The sequence below is a fragment of the Vipera berus genome (genome assembly GCF_964194415.1).
Source record: "Vipera berus genome assembly, chromosome: 12".
In the NCBI taxonomy this organism is placed as follows: domain Eukaryota; kingdom Metazoa; phylum Chordata; class Lepidosauria; order Squamata; family Viperidae; genus Vipera; species Vipera berus.
In genome coordinates this window covers 17,054,667-17,078,503 of record NC_138215.1, presented here as the reverse complement: position 1 = coordinate 17,078,503, position 23,837 = coordinate 17,054,667, and the positions used below count along the sequence as shown (strand labels likewise).

The 23,837-nt window shown below is 41.3% G+C and overlaps 1 protein-coding gene across 1 annotated transcript in view; it reads left to right on the top strand.

The window, feature by feature from the left end:
- Positions 1–14,382, top strand: part of DUOX2 (dual oxidase 2) — a gene marked incomplete at both ends in the record, with an annotated part of 31,804 nt that extends 17,422 nt beyond the window's left edge. Inside the window, 16 exons of the mRNA XM_081337608.1 lie at positions 453–678; positions 1,489–1,582; positions 2,099–2,274; positions 2,913–2,982; positions 4,290–4,385; positions 6,155–6,333; positions 7,277–7,507; positions 8,538–8,637; positions 8,980–9,029; positions 9,854–9,981; positions 10,463–10,616; positions 11,428–11,660; positions 11,904–12,062; positions 12,702–12,857; positions 13,348–13,476; positions 14,260–14,382. Of these exons, the coding sequence (XP_081193734.1) occupies positions 453–678; positions 1,489–1,582; positions 2,099–2,274; positions 2,913–2,982; positions 4,290–4,385; positions 6,155–6,333; positions 7,277–7,507; positions 8,538–8,637; positions 8,980–9,029; positions 9,854–9,981; positions 10,463–10,616; positions 11,428–11,660; positions 11,904–12,062; positions 12,702–12,857; positions 13,348–13,476; positions 14,260–14,382 (2,304 nt within the window). The remainder of the gene's footprint in view (positions 1–452; positions 679–1,488; positions 1,583–2,098; positions 2,275–2,912; positions 2,983–4,289; positions 4,386–6,154; positions 6,334–7,276; positions 7,508–8,537; positions 8,638–8,979; positions 9,030–9,853; positions 9,982–10,462; positions 10,617–11,427; positions 11,661–11,903; positions 12,063–12,701; positions 12,858–13,347; positions 13,477–14,259) is intronic.
- Between the last annotated feature and the right edge of the window lie 9,455 nt (positions 14,383–23,837).

Genomic DNA, 23,837 nt, shown 5'->3' with positions numbered 1-23,837 from the left:
TTCTTCTTCTTCTTCTTCTTCTTCTTCTTCTTCTTCTTCTTCTTCTTCCTCCTCCTCCTCCTCCTCCTCCTCCTCCTCCTCCTCCTCCGTCTTCCCCTTCTTCTTCCCCTATTTAATTTGTACCATCTGAAACAGTTGTTTTTTTCTCTTATTCATTGGAAAACATGGCATATTATTGATTTCTCATCTATTGGAACATTGCGTACGTATGTTGTTGAACAAGAAATAAAGTCAACTACCTAATGTTGTCCAACAATGATTTTATTACCAGTTAGAATGAGTGACATCTCGACCAATCCTGCTCTGGTAATTTAATGTTATATCCTAGTTGCATGGTAGGACAGCCAGTGCAAGAAATATCCTAGTTTTGTTTAGAGTGTCTTGTCTTTCTGATAAAAAGTGAGTGGACTTCCTTCCTGGTGGGAACGTGATCAGTGGCCTTACTCTTCCAGGTTCTACACATTGACAGATTAAACGCTGGAGAACTCAGTTTGGAAACATCTCAAAAAGCCAAGGAAGCCTTAAAGTGTGAACTGAGCCGCGCTGAGTTTGCAGATGCATTGGGTCTCAAACCCCAATCCGTATTTGTGGACTCCATGTTCTCTCTTGCCGACAAAGATGGCAATGGGTATCTCTCCTTTCGGGAATTCCTGGACATCTTGGTGGTTTTTATGAAAGGTGAGACTTGAGATTATTCAACTGTAAGGGGTGGGATGGAGCTAACCACAGTCAAGATCTCAACAATCTGGCCCCAAGCTGTATGTGTTCATAGCATACACTTTACTAAATCAGCTTAAAATTTACAGCCGCATTTTTATGATCAGTTAAGCTTAGCCTGTGTTACATGGGATTTCTGTTTTATTTTGAATGACTGTTTATTTTTTTATGCTTCAGTGTCTCGTGCAACTTGAGATTGATTCATTTGATAACCATGTCAGCCATGTTGTGTGAAGGCAGCCCTAATATTTGATACCCAACTGAATTGTGTAGGTTGATATTCTGTCAGTTTATCCATCCACTGATGATGAAGAGGATGGAAGACAGTAGAGGTCTTTCCTTTCAGTTCCAGAAACAAATGAATGGGGTTAGTGAAAGGGGGCAGGATACTTTGCCATCTTCCTGAGAACCTAGAACAAGGACTGAAGGTAGATGCCACTATTATGGCAGGGTCCTGTAGTAGAGTCTTAATCTTGAGCCATAGGAAATGTGAAGAATGTGTTAGCTTTTCAGCCAACAGGACAAGCTTCAGGGTAATGAGATTTTATGGATATCCATCAGCACAATCCATGGACTTTTGAGTTGCTACAACAATGTTGTATCTTATCCCCCACCTTTCCTCACCACACTGATCATCTCAACACTCTTTCCTTCCATTCTGATTGTCCTAACAAGAACAAGAAATGGGCTTCAAGGATCTTTCCAAATATTGGGGGGAGGGGGGCTGAGTTATGCTGACGAGGCATGGTCCTCTCTTCCTCTCTCAACCAGGATCCCCCCAGGAGAAGTCCAAGCTGATGTTTACCATGTACGATATTGATGGAAACGGCTTCCTTTCAAAGGACGAATTCTTTCGGATGCTGAGGTATGTTCTCCTGGTTTGGACGTGGGGTGTTGCTTTTGTTATTCTGACAGATTCTTGGTGGAGAGATGCTGGAATTTCTGTTTGCTAGAATGGTGCATTGGGGGTCAGGTTCCTCACCTGAAATTCAGTGTGCATACATCTTGGGGGACATTGCCACCAGCCATAAAACACAATCTCACAACCCACAGCCCAGCATTTTGGAGGAGGTGAAGCTACATGGAAAATCATCCCCTAGATTTGCAGAATAGGACTGATCTTATTGCAGCCAGTGCTTCCACCCATCCCATAGTATTTGTACGTTCATCTGAGTCATGAGTAAAATTTGTGTGCTATCAACCATGCTTCTTCAATTCAAAGAAGACCTTGCCATAGACCAGAGGTCCTCAAACTTGGCCGCTTTACAAGTTGTGGACTTCAACTCCTAGAATTCCCCAGCCAGCGTCCCGTAGACTCTTCAGTTCCCCCATCAGTTGTCTTATCTCAGCAAGGCTTACTTCCTCTTATCTCTTCCTCTAGATCCTTCATCGAGATCTCTAACAACTGCCTCTCACGGGATCAGACTGAGCAGGTTATCGAATCCTTGTTCAAGGAATCAGGATTCCAGGATAAGGAAGAGCTCACCTGGGAAGATTTTCACTACATGTTGCGGGATCATGACAATGCACTCCAGTGCACTCAGCTGTGCATTAAAGGTCAGCAGAAACCAAAAGAGACAGCTCGCATGAAGCCTTCCAGTTGGGTAGGAGCAAGGAAGCCATACTTTGGGCAGCAAATAACAGCTCAGGATCTCCAGAAGTAGATGGTCTCGTTCTTATTATATTGTGCCTCTTTCTCTCATGGATCATTATGTATGATGGAATGGAATGAGGAAGTGGATCCTCAGGAGGGAGGGGTGCATTCCAGGTAAATAAGAGGCAACTCGGCCCAGATATCATGTGTGAAAGAAAGAGGGTGGAGATGGCTCCTTCCTATTAGTCCCGCCTAGAGTATATTGTAGAAGCAGATAGGAGAGTCTTCAGACTGGCAAGATTCTGTCTTTAGGTGTGGACTCAGCTTGGAAGAATCTCCATGCATTATACTTGGTTTTGGACCTGACACTATAGGAAAGAAACCAACAAAATGTTCGCAAAGTCAATAGTATCTTTCTTGTCCGTTCTCTAACTCAGGGGTCCTTAACTTTGGCAACTTTAAGACTTGTGGACTCCACTCTCAGAATTCTGGGAGTTGAAGTCCACAAGTCTTAAAGTTGCCATGGTTGGAGACCCCTCCTCTAAGTCTACTAGGTCCTTGGTGGTCATCGATAGAACTTTGTTTTCTCTCCTCCTCCCAGGAGTTCCAGAGAGACTCAAACAAAATGAAATCAGTCGTGTGTCCTTCATTAACAAGGATCGAGATAACAAGTACGTCATCTCCCAGTTACTCACCTTCTCACGCGTGCTTTCCACGCAGGTTGCCTGTGTGGATTTTAGATGTGACCCAGGTCCCAGTTTGCCCCCACCACAAATCACAGTTTCTTTGCAAAGATTTATGCCCTGTTTACACTTCCCACACTCTGCCCAATCCTTGTGATCATGAAGTAACCAGTAATGAAGAGGAAATAAATATTCATTCAGTGGGGATCAATATGTACTAATGAATATAGAAAACCATGCGGGCCAAATTAGACATTCGTTTTAAGACTTTTATATTGACCTGCTTGCAAAAAAATAGATCACAAGCTGAACTGTACTAAGCAGAGGATGGGAAGATGGCTTTAGTAGAAACCTAAGCGTAAAACAAGTTTAAAATACTTTTAGGAGTTCAACCAGAAGTTTAAGCATTAAAGAAGCTTGGAAGTTCCTATGTGGTAACCTTGAAAGTTTTTCAACTTTTTTAACAAATCCACCAAGTTCTTTCCCATTTTGTTGACATGCAACTAATTGGGAAAACCTCATGAAGAACCACTTGTGAAGTATTATGACGGTTATTTCCACATACAGAAATAGAATATCAGAAGGGAAGATTTAATAACTTCATCTTTCCTTCTGTATTTACTTTTCTTCCTGGAGAATAACATTTAAACTTAGTGAACTCTGCTTTCAACTAGCCCCATCATTGGGTTTCGAAAAATAGGTGGTTCAGTTAGATGATAGTGACATGCAAAGACAGGATTTAGAAATTTTGCATTTTTCTTGCCAGAGAAGAGAAGAAGTACCTCAGATGCCAAAATACCTTGGCTGGGCTTGGATATTCTAATTGGTGGATATGTGCCATAATCTTTAGATGGCTTGATGTAACTTGAAATGACACCATTCAAAACAGCTTACAGTAAATCAGGTTATTAATGGGATACACACAGTCCCAAATGCAAGGTGCTTCAACAAGAATAAAATGAATTATGTGTCATTGGGACTTGACCCTACCTTTAAAATAATACAGGGAGAGTTTTGGTGGGGAAAAAACCCCATTGCTATGAAAAGGAGTTTTTTTTCCAGTGAAACGTAGACAGAAAAGTCACGTTTGTGCTCCACCCTTGAGACTGGGAGTTGACTAGAAGCCAACTCCATAGAAAATTTAAAGCCAAAACTTCTGAAAGAAAGGATTGGCTGGCATTTTTCATGATGATTTTAGAGTTAAAGTACGGTCAAACCCTCAAGGCATCTTGCTCGCTTCCAACATTATAGACAGAGTGGTCCTCTTCAAAAGCTGATGATCTGTTCCCTCATAGTTTCCTCCTAACTCGAGAGATTCCTCTGATCCCGGGTTCAGACTGGCTACCTGGCGAAGGAATAGGACAAGACTTACGGAAAAGGCAGGGGAAAAAGTAAGTATGTGCAATGTGTAATGGACACTCATTCTAAACTTGAACGATGAACTGTCCATCTTAACCCTACCACCTTCTCTGAACATAAAAGGCAGTGAAAATGTATTGAGTATGGGCTGGCAGCTCCAGTGAATTATTGGATCTTGTTAGGCACATAAAAATAGAAATGAAATAATATCTGTGTCGAGTTTTGGTTGGAATGGCACCATTTTTTTCAAAGCAGAAGCCATGCTGGATCCGATCCAAGACGTATGCGCTAATCTAGCATAGATATTTCTGAGAAAGTCAAGGGCAGATCACAGGTAATCCCACTTCTGGCAAATTCATCTCTGTTCCTGTAAAAGTATCTATACAAGGAGATGAGCAGTTATGTAGGAGGAATCATATTCATTAGGAATTGTGGCTAGGACTTGTAATTCATCATATTTATGAAGATCTGTGGTCATCACCCTTCACTTGCTGCAAGTCATTCATCACCATAGCAGAACTAGCTACTTCAGAAGGAAAATGAGCAAGAAGCTACAAGAGACTCACAAGTCTGGAGAGCGCCAACGTTCCTTTGTGTTGCCTAGTTAATCTCCATAATTCAACTCCAGTGTACACATTCCGAATTCAAACAATTGTCAGTTCCATAAAAGCGTAAACACCCTTCAGCTAGTTATCTCTGCAGCTTACTCATGTATGTTTTATTGATTTTTTAATTAATTTCACTATCAAGTGACTGGGTACCAATGATCCCGATTATCAGCATCTGTCTGACTTAACCTTCATTATTTCCATTGTACACTTTATAAACAACTCGTTCTGTTGTTAATTTGTTTACTATGTGGTTAGTTTCCAGGCAACATAGCAAGAATAGGCTCTGAAACAAATCCAAACATCATTGTTGTCTTTTGTAGCAGCAAAGTCCACAAGAGTGATGCCACCAGCATGACAGCAGTGGAAATACAGGCTTCAGGGATGGCCTCAGGAGGCTCAAATACCTCTAGATACTCCACCCCGAATTAAGAACCAGAGGTGTAGAATACTAGGGTAGGAACAACTGGGTTGGCTTCTCCAGATCAACTCAAGTTGCTATGGTGAAAAAAAAATATCAACGTATAACAGAGTTGGAAGGGATGTTGGAGGTCTTCCACTCCAACCCCCTGCTCAAGCAGGAGACACTATACCATTCCAGACAAGTGGCTGTCCAGTCTCTTCTTAAAAGCCTCCAGTGATGGAGCACCCACAACTTCTAGAGGCAGGTCATTCGACTGGCTAATTGCTCTAACTGTCAGGAAATTCCTCCTTAGTTCTAGGTTGGTCCTCTCCTGAGTTTCCATCCATCGTTTCTTTTTCTGTCTTCAGATGCTTTGGGGAATAGGTGGAACCCCTCCTCTTTGGGGCAGCCCCTCAAATATTGGAATGCCGCTATCACGTCACCCCTAGTCCTTCTTTTCATTAAACTAGACATATCCAATTCCTGCTATCATTCTTCATATACCAGGAAAGCATTTATGGGAGGAAAACAAAACAAGTTGGTAAACCTTTAGGTTTTGCATGTGCTCAAAAATGCTCTTGTTCTCTTGCAAAGGTATCTCTGGGGGATCTTTTGAGGTCAGGAGGCTCTAACGAAAAGCAAAGTAGGTCCCCATTTGCCTGAAGCTGGCTCACTCACTGAAATATTGAGGAATTGTGGGGAGGGGATGTTGTCGAGCAGATTTTTCTTTCATGGTCTTCCAATTGAAATTTTTCAAGGTTTTCCTGAGTTATGGTTTCCCACATTCCAGATTGGCCTTCCCAGAACCTCATTTGTACACAGAGGCACGGAGGGAGCGGTACGAGAGGAACAAAGTCCACCAGAAGATCCAGCAGTTCAAGAGGTTCATTGAGAACTTCAGGCGCCACATTATCTGCGTGGTGATATTCTCGGCCATCACCGCTGGCGTCTTTGTAGAAAGGGCATATTGTGAGTTACCAGCCTACTTAGCACCACCGAACCGGCTGCTCAGCTCAAGAGCTGGCGCGGCTAACTTTATTCAGAACCCGACATCCTCATGCCATGAGGAAGGAGAGACATCCGTCTCCGGGGCAGGCAGGCAGTGGCAGCCACCACTAAGCATACCACGTACGTATCTCCTTGCAGCACAGACTAATGCAAGACACTCCCGCTGCAAGTAGAGCTGCATAAATGGCTAACAAGGGAAGTTTGTGGCCAAACTTCCTGGTATGGCTTTTGTAGTGGCTGTTTTAATGATGCAGATCTGTAGGAGATGGGTCATAACTTTACTGGCAAAGCTGCGGTTGAACCATTCAAGATCTGAGTATCATCCTTGCAATCTTCCCATAACCTAACCCCTCCCCATTGGACACATAGGTAGAGATCTGGAGGGGAGCTCCAGATCTGTACACATCACTATGTGCTCCTTAGAGTCTTAGACCCCTTTGGTCTTGCGTTGCCATGCCACTTATGGGGCATGCAAGCGTGTTTATCATCTGAGCATGTTGGAGGTGAGATGCAGTTATGGGACAGCAGATGTACCTTGAGGCTGCAGACCTGTGTGTGGACTTCCTCCAAAACTTTGTGTCCCAAAGTGTCTGCTGGATGGTCAATTGTATCGGATAGACATGGTGAACAGGGAGGAATCCCGTCAATGCTGCCTCCTCCCTTTAATTTCCCAATCCTCCAATTGAAACAGGAATAGCATTGAATCCAACTGGGTTGTAACCTGCTCCCACTGACCTCTTTATTCTGAGTTGACCTCCTTTTTGGAGATGGCCTGGTCTCCAGCACACCACCGGAATGACACAAACAAGGTCTCAGCCCAGAAAAAAAAGTGGAGTAACCCAGTTATGAAGGGTTTTGTCCTAATCTCATCCTTCGGGACTCGCTCAATCCATTCCCTTTGCAGATTATGGATTTGCATCGCCACCCACGGGCATTGCTGACACCACTTTTGTGGGGATCCTGATCTCTCGCGGGGCTGGCGCCAGCATCTCCTTCATGTACTCCTTCATCTTACTCACCATGTGCCGAAACCTCATCACATTCTTGCGAGAAACCTTCTTCAATCGCTACATCCCTTTCGACTCTGCCGTGGATTTCCACCGATGGATCGCGACAGCAGCTTTGATCTTCTCAGGTACATCTAAACAGACTGAAATGGATTGAATATGTGAGTAGCCAGACTAGAATGTGGCGATCCTTTAAAATGGTTTGTGGTTCAAGCAGGCAACTAGATTTGACCTGGAACAGAATGGTAAGTAATAGCTGAAATTAGGAACCCTAGGCACTCTTTGAATTGCAAGTAGTCCTCAACGTACAAGCACGGTTGGGACCAGACTTTCCATAGCTAAGTTAAGTGAGTCACACCCAACTGTACAACATTTGTTGTCAAGGTTGTTATGCAAATCACTGCAGTTGTTAAGAGAAGCACAATGCAGCAACCATGGAAGATACATTCCTGTTGACAAGCATCTAGATTTTGATGACATGACCGTGATGATGCTGCAACAGTCATACGTCAAGGACTGCTCCTAAGTCTCTATTTTCAGTGTGGTTGTAACTTTGGATGGTTGCTAAAGAAACAGTTGCAAGTCAAGGGCTACCTGCAGGGCACTGTTTAGTTTTGTAAGGTCAGCGTGATGGAGGTGACACTTTTAAAACAACCAAGTCTAATTTCTCATCGCTGCAACTGTGTGACTTTTGACAATGCAGGGCCCAGTAAAAGTGCAAGGGAAATGATTGACAACAATAAGGGAAATCAACTCCAGAAAAATCTGGTTTTTCAATTTAGGGGATTTTCTAGCAGTCCAAACCGAAAATGAATCACCTAACGTTTCCTCTTGCCAATCAAAGTTGATTAGTCTTTAAAAACTCAGATCAAGGAAACTACAAATGTAATGTAAAAACAAAAATAGGTGTGGAATATTTCTATTTTTGTAACATCTGAACTTTGCACAGTTCAAAGATGTATTTAACACCGTAGCTTGTGATCTCACTACAAAGTTACATGGCTATTTCATCTTTTCATTGTTAGGTGTGATTGTTTTTTATAGCTCCCTATCATAGTTCCAAGACAGGAAATGTTTAGCGTAGTTAAAAGAGATTAGAAATTGCGATTAAATCTGGTGACACAGATACCTAACTTCACTGTCCTGTGTTTCCTGTAGTTTTGCACACCTTGGGCCACGTTGTGAATGTCTACATCTTTTCGGTGACCCCTCTCAGCATTTTGTCGTGCCTTTTTTCTCACGTATTTATGAATGATGGGTGAGTAAAGAGTGTCCCTCTGTGAATGTAAGGATGCAAAGAAATGAGTTCCTTAACTCTTAAGCTCCAGGTGGCTGGAGAAAGAATGGAAGCTCTTAATTCTGTATGATTCAGAAACCCAGTGCATGGCTTAGCACAGGGGTCTCCAAACTTGGCAACTTTAAGACTTGTGGACTTCAACTCCCAGAATTCCCCCAGCCATCCACGGAAATTCTGGGAGCTGAAGTCCACAAGCTTTAAAGTTGCCAAGTTTGGAGACCCCTGGCTTAGCACAATGTATGAACCGGGTTACATTGTGGGTTGTTCTACTGAGAATTGCCCCTGTTTTGTTTTTCTTTCCAGATCACAATTTCCTCCCAAATACTACTGGTGGTTCTTTGAGACAGTACCAGGTAAAAATCAAATATCAAAGGCTTTTGGTGACCAGACTGCAGTTAACATTTGGAGATAGATGAACATCTAGGAAAGAACCCAAGCGGGCTGGATTCCAATTATTCATGTCGTCTGAAGCTGATGGGGGGCATAAACGGAGTGTTTGCTTTTTGTTTAGTACATTGAAGCTATTTTAGAGTTTGCCTTGGAGTGTGTCCTCAGATCAGTTCTGAAGAAGTGACTTTGGGCTGAATGGAACATTGGAACTTCTAGCATTGGCTCTATTAAAAACTGTGATTGTGTCATAACGATGACATAAGGAGCAGGGTATCCTAGCCGAAATGATGCAGACGCAGTATTTGTGTCATTTGCGCAATGCTGTGTCATCACTTGACCTATATAGAAAGCTTCAGGTTGTCCACCTCTGAAGTAGATGGAGATAACGGTGAAACAAGACAACATAATGGGTTCCCTTACTTCAGTTTTTTTTATTTTTATTTTATTTTAATCCCATTTATATCCCGCCCTTCTCCGAAGACTCAGGGCAGCTTACAATCTAAGAAGCACAAAACAATGTGCTTAGCAGTAGCCTTCATTCTATGTATATGCCTGCTTATTAGGGCTTTCGCGCGCCCCCCCAAGCGGCATTATTACAAAGTCAGCTTATTGCCCCCAACAATCTGGGTCCTCATTTTACCTACCTCGGAAGGATGGAAGGCTGAGTCAACCTTGAGCCTGGTGGGATGCGAACCTGCACTAATTGCAGGCAGCTCGTGTTACTTAAGGAGGCATTAGCCCACTGCTCCACCAAGGACGTTCCCTCTCTTCTCCTGGTCTTCTGCAGGCATGACCGGCGTGCTATTACTGGTCATCCTTGCGATCATGTATGTATTTGCCACTCATTATTTCCGACGAATCAGCTTTCAAGGATTCTGGATCACCCATCATCTCTATGTGGTTCTCTACATTCTGGTAAGTAACGGTTAAAGCCTATGATAATTCAGAGACACGAATCGTCCACAGATGAAGGAAGATTCATACTATTCACATATATACCAGGGATCTCCAAACTTGCCAACTTTAAGACTTGTAGACTTCAACTCCCAGAATTCCTGGCTGAGGAATTCTGGGAGTTGAAGTTCACAAGCCTTAAAGTTGCCAAGTTTGGAGACCCCTGGAATATACTATCTTCATACCATATATGAAGAGGGATAAGAGTTTAACAAAAAGAGCATCATTTGCAGATAGAGTTGAAAAAGAATTAAAATTGAAGTTTTACTATTATTGATTTGGGGGGTGCTACTGGTAGAGCTTAATTTGAAGTAAGTTTATGAGATCCTGAGGACTTCCAAACTATCTTTAGATGCTTTTGCTCTTTGTGAGTTATCACAGAGAAGAATTTCCCCTTCCCGTCCATGATCATGGACTAAAATGATGTATAATATATTTCCAGGTGATCATTCACGGTAGCTACGCTTTGATCCAACAGCCTCGCTTTCATATTTACTTCATTATCCCAGCACTCATCTATGTAACAGATAAACTCATCAGCCTTAGCAGGAAGAAGGTGGAAATCAGTGTCATTAAGGCTGAGTTGCTCCCTTCAGGTAATGTTGCTGTCCTGCACAGTCCTTCCTCTTACATCAAAGACAGTATCTTCTACCTGAGTATCCTCCCAACATGTGGATTTCAACCTCCAGAATTCTTATCAATGGTCCTGCAGCCTGGGAGATTATGAAAGCTGAAGGTCATGCATCTAAAGCATGTCCATTGAGTACAGTTGATCTAAAGAGACTTGCTAATGCTGTGCAGGTTCTGAGGTTTTGCTTGATAAAAAAATTACAGGAAAGCAGAAGTTGCCTTCAAGCTTTAGGTTTTTGTTCAGCTGAACAAAGACGGCCTTCTCTGAAAAAAGAGGGAAAACCCCAAATATCAGAAAAGCCTTATTTTTATATACCTTCTTTGATTATATAAGAAGGTCACCCAGCAAAGATTTCGCCCTTTAAGGCTGGCACACTGTAGATGGGAAAGGAAGAAAGCAGAAGTAGCTAAAAATGTTCCCTTTTGGGTGTTTCCCCCAAGACACCAGATGTTCCCGGGTGGGTTAGGATGTTGGGTGTTTCCTTTGCTGTCCTTTTATGACCTTGCATTCGTGGTTCTGCAAGTGGCCAGAGATAGCGGGGCCATCTGCATCTATTCACAACTGATACTGTCCCCTAAGTCCAGGTCAACCCTAAGACCTGTAGACCACATATGGCCTGGAGAAGTATCTGGGTGGTCCAACATGCTTGTTGCTTCTCAGTGATTACCCTCTAGTTTAGGTCTGTCTTATCTGTAATTTGCTTGTACACAGTTAATTGTGAATAGTACTGTTGGTTTGGCCTTTCATAGCAAGTACTTTTTTTCCCATTGATTCAGGGGTCACCAACCTGCAGTTCCAGAGACCCCAGGATTTTGACTACAGGTCTGGACAATGGGTACGGATTGCATGTTTGTCACTGGGGACCAACGAGTACCATCCTTTCACTCTGACATCTGCTCCCCATGAAGACCTGCTCAGTCTGCACATCCGAGCAGCTGGACCTTGGACAACTCGCCTGCGGGAACTTTACTCACAGGAAAGCATAGTAGAGATTGGCAAATATCCCAAGGTAAAACTGGATTTTGTTTTGCCTCGCTTTTCTCCTGCTATAGATTTTAGTAGAGGACACAAATATGGCTGATCAGCATCAACTACCACTTTTCTGGTTCCAACATTCACAGGGCTTTTCTTCCCACCGCACCTGTAAATACTTAACAAATATGGAATCCTATCCTTGGTGTACTCAATGGAAACATCTGGACTCCATTGTCCAAACCAATAAACTTCATTATTTCCCCCTGTTTCTTTGTAGCTCTATCTTGATGGCCCATTTGGAGAGGGACATCAGGAATGGAACAAATTTGAAGTGTCAGTCCTGGTGGGTGGTGGCATCGGAGTGACCCCCTTTGCCTCCATCCTTAAAGACCTTGTCTTCAAGTCTTCCGTTGGCTCCAGGATCCTGTGCAAGAAGGTGAGAATGGACAAACAGAGGTGTGGTTGGGCTACTGTGTACTCACTGTGATTGTGTCAGCGTTTGTATCAACATCAGGTGGTAGGGCTTCTCTAACAATAAACTGCATTACTTAAAACAGATAGTGGAGATGTAGACTTTGCTATAAGTACTTCATTTTACCTTTCCTAGGGAAAAACTGGCTCATACATCTGAATTAAACTATTGTATTTCCAGAGGTTTGGGGTTTTCTTTGACAATTCTCCAATTCTTTTGACAAAAAGTACAAAAGAGTGGTGTTTCTCAACCTTAGAGACTTTAAGATGGTGGACTTCAACTCCCAGAATTCTGGGAGTAGATGTCCGCCCATCTGAAAGCTGCCAAGGTTGAGAAACATTATGTTAGAGGAAAGAGCACACCCTAAAGCAAGGTTTAATATTAAAATAATAGCAGAACCTATATCTGAGACAATTGTTTACAAATGTATACATTTTGGACAAGAGGATATACATAGAGAGATATATTAGGAATGTGCATGGAAATGAGTATACATTTTCATGGGATTGTTAAAAAAATACAATTCACATTTTGATACATAACATGCTTATAAGCATTATAGGCTTTCAGCAATGATCATGGCCTTTTTCTTGGTCTTCCAAGATCTACTTCATTTGGGTAACCCGTACACAACGGCAGTTTGAGTGGGTGGCCGACATTATCCGGGAAGTGGAGGAGAACGATCAACGGGACTTGGTCTCTGTCCACATCTACATCACCCAGCTGGCTGAGAAGTTTGATTTGCGCACCACCATGCTAGTAAGTCCCCACATGCAATTTACTTGCAGCTCTATAGCTAGGCACCTTCAAGAAATAAAATTCAAGAAGTCAAGTTCTCATCCATTAACCTGAAGTGTTATTAGCAAGAGTACAGAGGTTGAGTTTTGTCCAAGAGCATCTACCAGTTCTACAATGAGTCCAAAGGAATTGGGTATGCAGAATTAAAAATTGTGCAATTAAGAAAGGAAGGTAGGATAAGGTTGGCCAAATCAGGAAGCCTCCAACTCATCTTCATCTTGAATATGACATTATTGAGTGCCTTTAAACAAGCCATCCCCGGTCATCTTGGGTCTCCTCATTTTCAGTCTGGAACCAATGTTTCTGATTGTACCCATGAGTCTAGTTCCATAATGGGAATCAATAGCTTCATGGTGACTGGATTAGTGGTTGGTCCCTCAATGGAACAGAAGTTCCTTCTCCTCCAGATCCCCAACAGCTCTGTTCTAATGATTGGTTGATCTCTTTCTAGTACATCTGTGAACGTCACTTCCAAAAGGTCCTCAACCGGAGCTTGTTCACAGGCCTGCGTTCCATCACCCACTTTGGACGACCACCTTTCGTGCCCTTTTTCTGTTCCTTGCAAGAGGTTCATCCTGAGGTCAGTGACAAACTTTGCAGGTTCAGGAAGGAGGTGAAGACTGAACTTCTATGGATTCAGCGATGATCTGTTGCAGACAGGACAATGTTTGCCTGGATCACAGGGAACCTCAGCTATGTAGCTGAACTTCTTAAGGAGCTTCCAAAGGTTCCGTGACCCAGCTCAAATTATTTGACAGATATTGCAGAAGGAATTCTTCCCATCTCTTTACAATTAAAGACAGAGGAGAAATGTGGTGGGAATTTTGGAAAAATGTTGCCTTTTGCCAAGGCTGCTCATCCATGTTACTCCTCTAGAACAGGGGTCCCCAACCTCCAGTCTGTGGACCAGTACCAGGCCGTGGCATGTCAGCAACCAGTCCACACAAACAAGCAAAGTCCCATCTGCAGGATGCAGGCAGCACACAAAACCACACACCCTCTGGTCCTAGGCAAAACCTTTCTCCACAGAACCAGTCCCTGGTGCCCAAAAGGTTGGGGACCTCTGCTCTAGAGCACTGTTTTACAAACTTACCAACTTTAATGAGTAGACTTCAACTCCCAGAATTCACCAACCATTATGCTGGATGGGGAATTCTGGGACTTCAACTTCAACATGATGACTTGGGGATTCTGGGAGTTGAAGTCCATTTATATTAAAGTTGTGCCAAGTTTGAAAAACACAGCTCTAGAAGTTAGAACCGGGGGGGAAATTTAATTATTTCCCTCATTGGTTTTATTTTACTATTTTATTTTGCATCTCTGTGATTCTGAGCTGGTTTTTTTTTATTGTTGTTGTTCTCAGGTCCGGAAAATTGGTGTTTTCAGCTGTGGCCCACCTGGCATGACCAAGAACGTGGAGAAAGCATGTCAGAAAATCAACAAGCGGGACCAAGCTCATTTTATACATCACTATGAGAATTTTTAGTTATTCTCTTTCTAAGACTCTGTTGTGAGTATAGAGTATAGAGGTCACCGTTGGCTGTGTTCCTTTCTTTCTGTCAACTCGGCAGGAGGAGAAAAACAGCCTCATTTTCAACAAGGTCGTGGACAATAACTTGTAGATGCTTAGAAAGCCATACTTTTTGTCCTGTCAAGAACTTTAATTGAGGTCTCATGGTTGACAATGATAATCGAGAACCCATGTTTGGCCAACCCCTGCAGTCTCAAGTCTGCACATCTTGGAAGAGTAGTCTGAACAACTACAAAACAGAGTGATATGATATCATTGACACTAAGGCAGCCCTTTCATTACAAGTGCAGACTGGTTCAGCATTAACAGGTGACTAAACATCCTAGATTACAGCTTTGTAGCACTCCCTGTCAATTATTTATTCAACATTCCTCAATTCACTCCAACAATTATAGTCCCTAAGTTGGACAGAGATGAGTTATTCTTCCCTTTAACCCAATTTAACCTCACTGTTTATCATGGCAAGCTTAAACAGTGTCTTGTACCTTGAGTTCTAGTAGCATGTTTGGACCTGTTGGATTTAACTTAAGAGGAAGCCCTGATTTTACAGGTGACATTGGCCACAGAGAAGCAGCCATGATGGATAGATAATATAAACATAGAGTGGAAAATCCTATATAGAAGTATTTGTCTCTGGGGAATCAGATGCTGGGTCAAATAAAGGATACCCAGCATGCTGGGGAATTCCAAGCATTGAGGTCCACACGTCTTAAAGTCTATGGAGATTCTCAGTCATCCAAGTCATGGTTGCCCCAAGGTGCTTTTTCAAGAGGCAACTGGACTTCGTTTTCCTTTTAAGATGTTTCACTTCTTATCCCAGAAGTTTCTTTTGAAGAACTGAAGAAGCTCCTTGGATGAGAAGCAAAAGGTCTTCAAGGAAAAAAAGACAGTCCAGTTGCCTCTTGAAAAAGCCCCTTCGGCACATCTGAAAGTGTTTGAGGTTGAGAAACACTATTCCAGAGGATTGTTTTTTTCAAGTCTACAGCCTAACTCACACTCCTGGAATCATTTAGTAGATTCCCACTCACGTACTAACCACGTTGAGCCCTGCTTAGACCAAAAGATACAGTAGATATTATTTTTTCTCTTCTACCTTTCCAAACAGTTCTTTTTGTGAAAGGAGGAAAAAAAATGGGGAAGTTGCAAGTGTTCTTGTATCTGCACACTATAAAATGTTGAGGAGGTAGTAGGGTTTATACACTGAAGTTTAATGCAGACACTAACTCAGAAAATGTAGCTACTAATGTAGATTAGAACTTGACCGCTGTTAAGCTATATCACCGAAGGTGGTAGAAATCACAACATGAGAGAATTCTTAACAAAGCAAACTCTTCATGGAGCAAGTTATTGATGGAGTCTTTTAAAGGTTGGTTGATTCCTTTAAGATTTGTTTCATTAACTTTGGCTTAACTGATGGAGAACATTAAGTATACAGTATGCACGTTCGTATGCAGTGCTTATATTTCACATTTGTTTCAACTGGAACGTATGTTCTCTTGAATAAATTTTTTGTTAGTTTTAACAATGAATTCCAGGAGTCTCCATTTATTTTGTATAGTCTACTAGTCTGGTTTGTTTTTTTCATCTGTTGGGAATGATTGAGGTTCTCCCAAACATTTGACTGCCACCCACTCTGCTGGTTTTCCAAAGGGTCCTGGAGATCTGGTTCTTTGTCCAGCCCTTGGCAAACACATCTGCCAAGGTTGAGATATGCTGGACTAGACTGAAAATTAAAAGCTTCCAAGGGGATAACTGTTAATGAATTTATTTGTGCAGAGGTCTCCTTGTGCTACCAAAGAGTTGCACAGACAAGGAAGGGCACTGAGAGCAGTAAAAGTCACACACAGAAATACACTGAGTTCTAAAAGCAAAAAGTATTTTACTTTGAGGTGGTGTAAAAACAAAAATGCACAGTCAAAAATAAACAGTCCAAGTCATACACAATAGCAACAGTCCAAGGAGTAATCCAAACTACAAAGTCTTCTTACCGGTCCAGAGGTCAATACACAGTTCAGGTTTACAACAGTAGTAAACCAACAGCAGAGCAAAAACAGTAATAGTAGAGATCAGTGAATTCAGAGAGAGAGAGAAGCTACTTTCCTAGCTTCCTCTTATGGCCATGAGAACACTTACACACCCATTGGCCAATTAACAACTTAAAGACATAGCATTATGGTTAATATATTTTCAACCCAACATTGTAGGCTAGCACCATATGCCTAACATTCTCCCCTTTGGGTAGAATAATATATAACTCTTACAATCTTATGCACATTCTTTCACAATTAGCATTGTGTTTCACAGCACTTTGTACCTTCGTAAAATGGTCTGCAATATTTACATCAGATGGACAATACTCTAAATGTATTAATTTATCTTTGACACATTGTCTGACATTTAAATAACGAAGATCAGTATGTTTAGATCTTGTTCTTACTGCAGCATTATTAGCCATCTTTATTGCAGCTTGATTGTCCTCATACACAATGAATGGATCATTTACATTTAAACCCATATCTAACAATAATTGTTTGTACACTAGCAGTTCTGTACATAACACTGATAAACATGAAAATTCAGCCTCCATTGTAGATAAGCTTATGTGTTTTTGTCTAATAGACTTCCATCCAATCAAAGAATCACCCAACATTACAGCCAACCCTGAGGTAGATTTACGACTGTTTGAATCAGAGGCAAAACTCGCATCTGCATATGCAGTAAGGATTAACTCACGATTTGGCTCTAAATATAACGAGTAGTGAATAGTTTGCTTCAAATACCTTAATACTCGTTTAGCTGATTGCCAGTGTCTAACAGTTGGATTATTGTTGTACCTAGCTAATTGATTTACACAGTAAGAAATATCAGGTCTAGTCCAATTACTCAGATACATAAGACTTCCTATCAAAGATTGGTACATAGTCTTATCAAATACAGGACTCTCAACATTAGTGTCCTTAAAATCCATAGCCATCGGAGTTTTAGCTGGTTTACACATTTCCATATTGTATCTCTTTAATAACTGAGATATTTTACTGGCTTGTGACACCTTAAAACCCCTATTTGTTTTCACAATATCTAACCCCAAATAGTGGCTAATTTCTCCAAGATTTCTAATTGTGAATTTATTTTGCAATCTTGAAATGATAGTTTGTGCTTCTAACTCAGTTTTTGTTATTATTGCAATATCATCTGTGAATAATAAGAGAAAAGATAATGCTCCATTGTGTTCTCTTCTAAACAAACAAGGATCAGCATTACTGGCTACAAAACCTAATGCACTCAACTCATTAACTATACATTTATTCCACTCATAGCCCGATTGTTTCAATCCATAGAGGCTTTTCTTTAATTCCCAACAATCATGGTCTCTATCACTGGTCAATCCTGGTGGTATTCTTAAATAAATAGTATGTTGCAATGGAGCATGTAGATATGCAGTTTCAACATCTACATGGTTAACCATATATTGGTTTTTAGCTGCCCATACTAAAGCTGCCCTTAAAGTAGTTGCCCTCAGACTGGGTGCAAACACCTCGTCATAATCCTCAGTAGTTTGGGCAAAACCTTGTGCAACCAAACGTGCCTTATGGGTTACAGTTCCATCTACACCTTTCTTTAACTTATATATCCATTTACAACCTATAGCTTGCTCACCAGGTGGCAGTTTTGCTTTCTCATAAACGTTAAGATCCTGCAAAGACTTCAACTCCCTGTTCATTGCAGCTTTCCATGATGCCTGTTCCTTTTCAGGATACATCCTGATCTCATCATAGTTAGAAGGCTCTACACTAACTTGACATACTATACTAGCTTCATAGCGATCAGGTGGATGTCTGATGCGCGTTGAACGCCAAGGAATTACAGGGCTTTGAATTTCTGACTCCTTTCCTTCCTCTGATTCATCTATTATCTCCCCTATCTCCTCTTCATCTTTTATATTTACAGGAGAAGTATTATCATTACTAGTTACATTATCAGAGGAGTCCTCAAACACTAGAGGATCAGTATTAACAGTTTCTTGCTCTAACCTATCCCAACCAACGTGCTCAAGGAATTTTGCACTCGCACTGTTATATACATTAGTTGTGCCTCGTTCCCAGAAACGATATGATCTATGGTTAGCTTCGTAACCTACGAAGTATAATTGCCTAGCCCTATGTTGGCCTTTACTCCTGAGTTGTGCAGGAATGTGGACCCAAGCTGGGGTGCCAAATGTGTGCAGGTAATCAAGGTTTGGTCTTCTACCATGCCATATAGTATATGGTATTTTACCAGTAGAAGTATTAACAACTATATTCAGAACATGGTTTGCACATTTTGCTGCCTCCCCCCACAGTCTATCTGTTAAGCCTGAATCTCTTAACATGGTTCTAATCATGGCTTGTAACGTTTGCCCACGTCTCTCAACAAAAGCATTATGTTGAGGCCTATAAGGAGCTGAACGTTTATGCTCAATGCCAGCTGATTGTAGCATATCAACAAAGCGCTTATTTGTAAATTCAGTACCATTATCAGTAATTATGCACTGAACCTTTCTCTTTGTTTTTCTCTCCACGAACTTCAGCCAGTTTGCAAATTGTTGGAAAGTATCTGCCTTTGACTTAAGCAGATAACAAAAACCATAACGAGAGTAGTGGTCCAATATACTTAAAATATAACATGACCCTCCTAAACTTGGTTTCATGGGTCCAATTAAATCAGCAAACACAACTTCCAAAGGAACAGTTGTTTTGAAGCCGTTTAACCTGTTTGCAGGAGTTACCTTGCTCTTTTCCTGATTACAGGCATTGCAATTCAAATACTTACTACATGGCTTCAGTGTAATTCCCTCTACTAACTCAACTGTTTTACGTAGTGAGTTAAAGTTCACATGCCCTAACCGCCTATGCAATAAATGTATACACTCATCATGTGGCTTCTTGTTCTCACATAGTGAGTTAGCTTTAACTGTACTAACCTGGTTACTTGTGAGAACGAATAAACCATTTTTCAAATTAGCAGTTACACAGGTTCCATTCCTCCTAATAGTGCATTGCTCCCCTCTGAATGTTACCACAAACCCAACTTTAACCAATTCCCTTACAGATAACAGGTTGAATCTTAGTTTAGGTATATATAACATAGGTAACTGTTCATCAATGCATGGACAATAGGAATTACCTTCACCAGAGGCCTTCATCCTCCAACCGTTTGCTAGTGAAACATATTGGTTGCTGTTTTTCATATTAACAAACCTCTTTTTCTCTTTAGTAATGCATTGTGAAGCCCCACTATCAACAACCCACAATTCATTATTTCTGGATGTTGGTTCATCAGAAATAGCCAAACCAATGCTCTTTTTAGCCTTCCCACTGCTATTCACATTCTGTTTTTTACCCTTTCTACAGAATTTGGCTATATGCCCTCTAGCCCCACAAGAATAACATTTCTTGACGTTGTAAGCAGTGGTGAATTGCTGCTTCTCTCGTGGCTGTGTCTCTCTCAGCTGGTCTCTGTCACGCCTCCTTCTGGACTCTTCCAGCAGTCTCCCAGTAATGTTAGTCAATGTCAGTTCCTCTCTGGTCAGGACTTCCAAAGAAGAAACATATCCATCATAACTCTCATCCAAAGATGACAGAATAATGTAGACCTGATGCAACTCTGAAAAAATCAGCTCCTTTTCATGAAGCTCTTGAAAAGTTGCCTTCATGTAATTTAAATGGGTCAGCATATCTCCATTCTTCTGCAGACGAGTCCTAAACAGCTTACGTGTAAGGTGTATATGTGCACCCACACTGTCACGAACATAAAGCCTTCGCAAAACATCCCAACACCTAGCAGCAGACTCCTCACCACGAATATGGACAAGCTGCTGGTCATTCAGTGTTAGTCCAATAATGCAAAGAGCTTTCTCATTGCTACGTTTAAAGTTGTCTAACTTCTTTGCATCCTCTTCGTCATCTGGATCCCAAGCAGTAGTATCTGGTGGGTTATTTACAACAGTCCATAGTCCTTCCTTGCACAAAAGCAAGCAGCATTTTGTGGACCAGGAAACATAGTTTGTCCCATCCAACCGGGTTATCCAGGAGATGCCTGACAACTGTTCTTGTGCCATTTTACACCAAAAAGCTAACACAAACTCAGCTAGGAAAACTGTGTGTACTTACTCTCAGTACAGGCCTGGGCCCATAACCAGTGTTATGGAATTTGTTTGTGCAGAGGTCTCCTTGTGCTACCAAAGAGTTGCACAGACAAGGAAGGGCACTGAGAGCAGTAAAAGTCACACACAGAAATACACTGAGTTCTAAAAGCAAAAAGTATTTTACTTTGAGGTGGTGTAAAAACAAAAATGCACAGTCAAAAATAAACAGTCCAAGTCATACACAATAGCAACAGTCCAAGGAGTAATCCAAACTACAAAGTCTTCTTACCGGTCCAGAGGTCAATACACAGTTCAGGTTTACAACAGTAGTAAACCAACAGCAGAGCAAAAACAGTAATAGTAGAGATCAGTGAATTCAGAGAGAGAGAGAAGCTACTTTCCTAGCTTCCTCTTATGGCCATGAGAACACTTACACACCCATTGGCCAATTAACAACTTAAAGACATAGCATTATGGTTAATATATTTTCAACCCAACATTGTAGGCTAGCACCATATGCCTACATGCTGATATAATTGGAAACGACCAAGGGCTGAACCCCCCCCCCTCAACTATATCCTGAAATGTTATGCAAAGATGCATATCTTTAAATCAGTTCTGAGAACCAGTCTGATGCAGTGGTTCAAGGCCTTGGCTGCACAAGTTCTTCTCCTGGTTCCATGCATCTGGGCTGGAAAAAAATCTAGGCTATCTCACCACTCATCCATTCTACCCAAAAGCAAGGAAATAGCAAACACTCTCCAACATTAAGGTTTCAGAAGCCCTTATAAAACAGAAGAACACTGACACCCACTAAACGCCACTGAAGATGTTACCTAGCCTGGTAATGAAACATTTGGAAACCAACCCACAAGCTTGAAGAACAAACCTTCATCCTACACCCGAACTACAGATATCACCCCTATCACAACTTTCCAACATTCTTCCTTTGAAACCTCATCAGACCAGCCTCAGCTTGAGCCTCTAAGAAAGAACCACCCTTAACTCCATTTGTTGAGGAAGGTATAGTTTACTAGAGGTCAAGTGAAATTCAACTGATATTCATATGCCAAAATGCCCAAGTCTAACTTTCCTTCCCTACGGTACCTCCCCATGGTGGCTCCCCCAATATCCAATTAAATTCAAGGTCCCTTCCAGCTCTATTCTATTCTATTCTATTCTATTCTATTCTATTCTATTCTATTCTATTCTATTCTATTCTATTCTATTCTATTCTATTCTATTCTATTCTATTCTATTCTATTCTATTCTATTCTATTCTATTCTATTCTATTCTACTTTGCTCTGCTCTGCTCTGCTCTGCTCTGCTCTATTCTATTCTATTCTTCTATTCTGTTCTGTTCTGTTCTATTCTATTCTAATTCTCTTCTATTATTATCTTCTCTTCTCTTCTCTCCTCTTCTAATTCTCTTCTATTATTCTCTTCTATTCTATTCTATTCTCTTCTCTTCTATTCTATTCTATTCTATTCTAATTCTAATTCTAATTCTCTTCTATTATTCTCTTCTCTTCTCTTCTCTTCTCTTCTCTTCTCTTCTCTTCTCTTCTATTATTCTCTTCTCTTCCCTTCCCTTCCCTTCTAATTCTATTCTATTCTATTCTATTCTATTCTATTCTATTCTATTCTATTCTATTCTATTCCCATTCCCATATTCTATTCTATTCTATTCTATTCTATTCTATTCCCATTCCCATTCCCATATTCTATTCTATTCTATTCTATTCTATTCTATTCTATTCTATTCTATTCTATTCTATTCTATTCTATTCTATTCTATTCTATTCTATTCTATTCTATTCTATTCTATTCCCATTCCCATATTCTATTCTATTCTATTCTATTCTATTCTATTCTATTCTATTCTATTCTATTCTATTCTATTCTATTCTATTCTATTCTATTCTATTCTATTCAAGCGTAAGTCAGTATGTGGTTGTATTCCATTCCCAGCCAGTTCACCTTGAAACCACGTCTCAGGAAGAAGCAGTAAACTTTTCATTTTCCCTGGCTCCTCCCCCATCCCACCCAGCCCCTTTAGAGTTCATGGCTATCTGGCACTGAGTGACAGCAAAAGGCAAGCTTGAAGTGGCAGCTGACACTTCGGGAGCTTTGGTCAATTCCCCCTTGAGCTGGTCTCCTTCCTGGCAAAGACACCTGCCCTCTCCCTCCTCTGGGCTCTTGCTCAAGGCAGCTGCCCCCTCTTCAGCTAATGCCAACTTTGCTGACTGAAAAAGTCACTTCATAAGCCTGGAGGCTCTTTGCAGGAAGACAAAGCTATAATTATTGTCTAGACAAGGCAGCCCTTGCTTCAGAGCAACTGCTGGTTGAGCTGTTTCTCCTGAGCTCTGCAGAAAGACACCAGATCAGCTCCCGATAATCCTTTCGAATCCACAAGGTGAGGGAAGGGTTAGACTGGGACCGAGAAGGGGCTGTTGGGCGCTTTCACACACAGGATTTGTGACTTGGCTTGTCATCGGAAGATGGAACAGGTAGATCTCTTCCACTTTGAATTGTAGTGCCAAAAAAAAGGCAGATCCATGATCACAGCACGCATTGGAAATCGGGGTGTGGAGTCACAGCTGAAAGAAATCCCACAATCCTGCTCTTCTCTTTGGAGAATGGGGCAATTCTTACAAACTGGTTGCATAGAACTGGATCTGGATTTATACTCACTTGTAAAGAGGTCTGGTCTGGGGTAAAGAAAAGACTTGCAAAATTTGGGAGAATTTGGGGTGGGTGGGCTCAGAATGATCTTTCAACAGTGTCCAGAAAGGAGTTTGAAACATTCTAAAATTCATCCCCTGGTCACTGTTTCTCCATAAAGCCAAATATGTCTTTCCTGTATTTAAGTTATATTTAGGTTTATATTTGCATTGTAGCTGTATAAATGAACTCCTACCAACGTCATGCAAATCCACTTTAGTATATGAGGTTTTCCCCCTTTCTTGCTAAAATGTATACGACACAACCAAAGTCAACTTGAGTCATAGATAAGAGGTTTTTAATGGTATGTGGGAAAGATCTTGCTCCCAAACAAGGAAGAAATTCTAATGTTTGGCTGAACAATCTGATGCCAGGAGGATGGGTAGGGTGGATGGATGGATGGATGGATGGATGGATGGATGGATGGATGGATATGATGGTTGGATGGATGAATATTTATTTTATTTATTTATTTTATTTTAATTCCATTTATATCCCGCCCTTCTCCGAAGACTCAGGGCGGCTTACAAGCTTGGTTGGATGGATATGATTTATGGATGA